Source organism: Calidris pugnax, unplaced genomic scaffold, assembly GCF_001431845.1.
Source record: "Calidris pugnax isolate Ruff unplaced genomic scaffold, ASM143184v1 scaffold370, whole genome shotgun sequence".
Lineage (NCBI taxonomy): Eukaryota > Metazoa > Chordata > Aves > Charadriiformes > Scolopacidae > Calidris > Calidris pugnax.
The window spans coordinates 18,920-20,251 of record NW_015091093.1 but is presented as its reverse complement, the minus strand read 5'-3'; the positions used below and the strand labels follow the sequence as shown (position 1 = coordinate 20,251).

Sequence of the window (1,332 nt, the reverse complement as noted above, 5' to 3'; positions counted from 1 at the left end):
CGGTCTCTTTTCTCAAGTCACAGGCGACAGGACGAGAGGAAATGGCCTCAAGTTGCGCCAGGGGAGGTTCAGGCTGGATATTAGGAACAATTTTTTCCCTGAAAGGGTTCTCAGCCCTTGGAATGGGCTGCCCAGGGAGGGGGTTGAGGCCCCATCCCTGGAGGTGTTCAAAAGCCGGGTTGATGTGGTGCTGGGAGGTCTGGTTTAGTGATGATGCTCCTTGTTTGTTGTGGGGGTGTCTATTTTTGTCAAAATGAGGTTGACGGTTGGACAAGATGATCTTGAAGGTCCCTTCCAACCTAGAAGATTCTGTGATTCTGTGATATAATCCTTTAGACATAAACCGTTGACCAAGTCTGGGACTAGGATTGGATCCAGCCGCACCCAGACTCCTCTCTGAGAAGGAGTTTAGAAAGCCAGGGGGTCCTTTCTGAACCTCGGGACTCAACGGGAGGGTCTCCCTGACAGATCACAGAATCACAGAAATCTCCTTTCAGGGAGTTGGAGAGAGCAAGAAGGTCTCCCCTCAGCCTCCTCTTCTCCAGGCTGAACACCCCCAGCTCCCTCAGCCTCTCCTCATCAGACTTATTCTCCAGACCCCTCACCAGCTTTGTCGCCCTTCTCTGGACCCGCTCCAGCACCTCGATGTCTTTTTTATGGTAAGATGTCTGACCCTGCCCTCTCTGCAGTAAATAACAGAGTGTACCCTGACATCGAATCTCATCAAACACTATCGCATTTACTACTGGTTTTATCACACTTACTACTGGTTTTGTTAAATCACTGTTTCACCTTAATAAATATTTCACTGCTTCACTCTTAACTAGTGAAGTTCATCACTCCGTCCGCGACAGGAGGGTCCCGTGGGGAAGGGGTTGTGGGGTTGGGGGGGGACGACACACACACCCCCCCCCAACCTACCTGTGCCCCCGCCTGCCCCATGCGCAGGATCCGCCGTTCCTCCTGCAGCAGGTTGTCCACCAGGTTGGCAAACCTCTCCGGGCACTCCTCAAACTCTGCCTGCGGAGGAGTATTTTGGGGGAAAACGGGGTCAGAGGGGTGTAGAGACCCCCCTGGCACCCTTCAGGGGGGGTCGTCCCCGCCGCCCACCTGGAGGTCCCGGCGGGCTTTGCGCAGGTTGTGCTTCAGCATGAAGTCCTCGTCGCCCACCCCCAGGCTGCCCAGATGATTGTCCAGCAGCGCCAACAAGGAATGGAAGAGCATCCGGGCGTGCGAGGAGAGCGGCTCGGCCGCCTGGCGCCTACGGCACCGCGGGCTCAGCACCGGCACGGCACGGCACGGCACCGAGCCCCCAGCCCCACGCCATCCTCC

At 56.4% G+C, this 1,332-nt stretch overlaps 1 protein-coding gene across 1 annotated transcript in view; it reads right to left on the bottom strand.

The window, feature by feature from the left end:
* Positions 1 to 633: 633 nt before the first annotated feature.
* Positions 634 to 1,332, bottom strand: part of STAT2 (signal transducer and activator of transcription 2) — a 1,932-nt gene continuing 1,233 nt past the window's right edge. Inside the window, exons 2-3 of the mRNA XM_014957894.1 lie at positions 1,111 to 1,328; positions 634 to 1,020 (exon numbers count right to left, since the gene is read on the bottom strand). Coding sequence (XP_014813380.1) covers positions 820 to 1,020; positions 1,111 to 1,328 — 419 coding nt within the window. The 3' untranslated portion in view covers positions 634 to 819. The remainder of the gene's footprint in view (positions 1,021 to 1,110; positions 1,329 to 1,332) is intronic.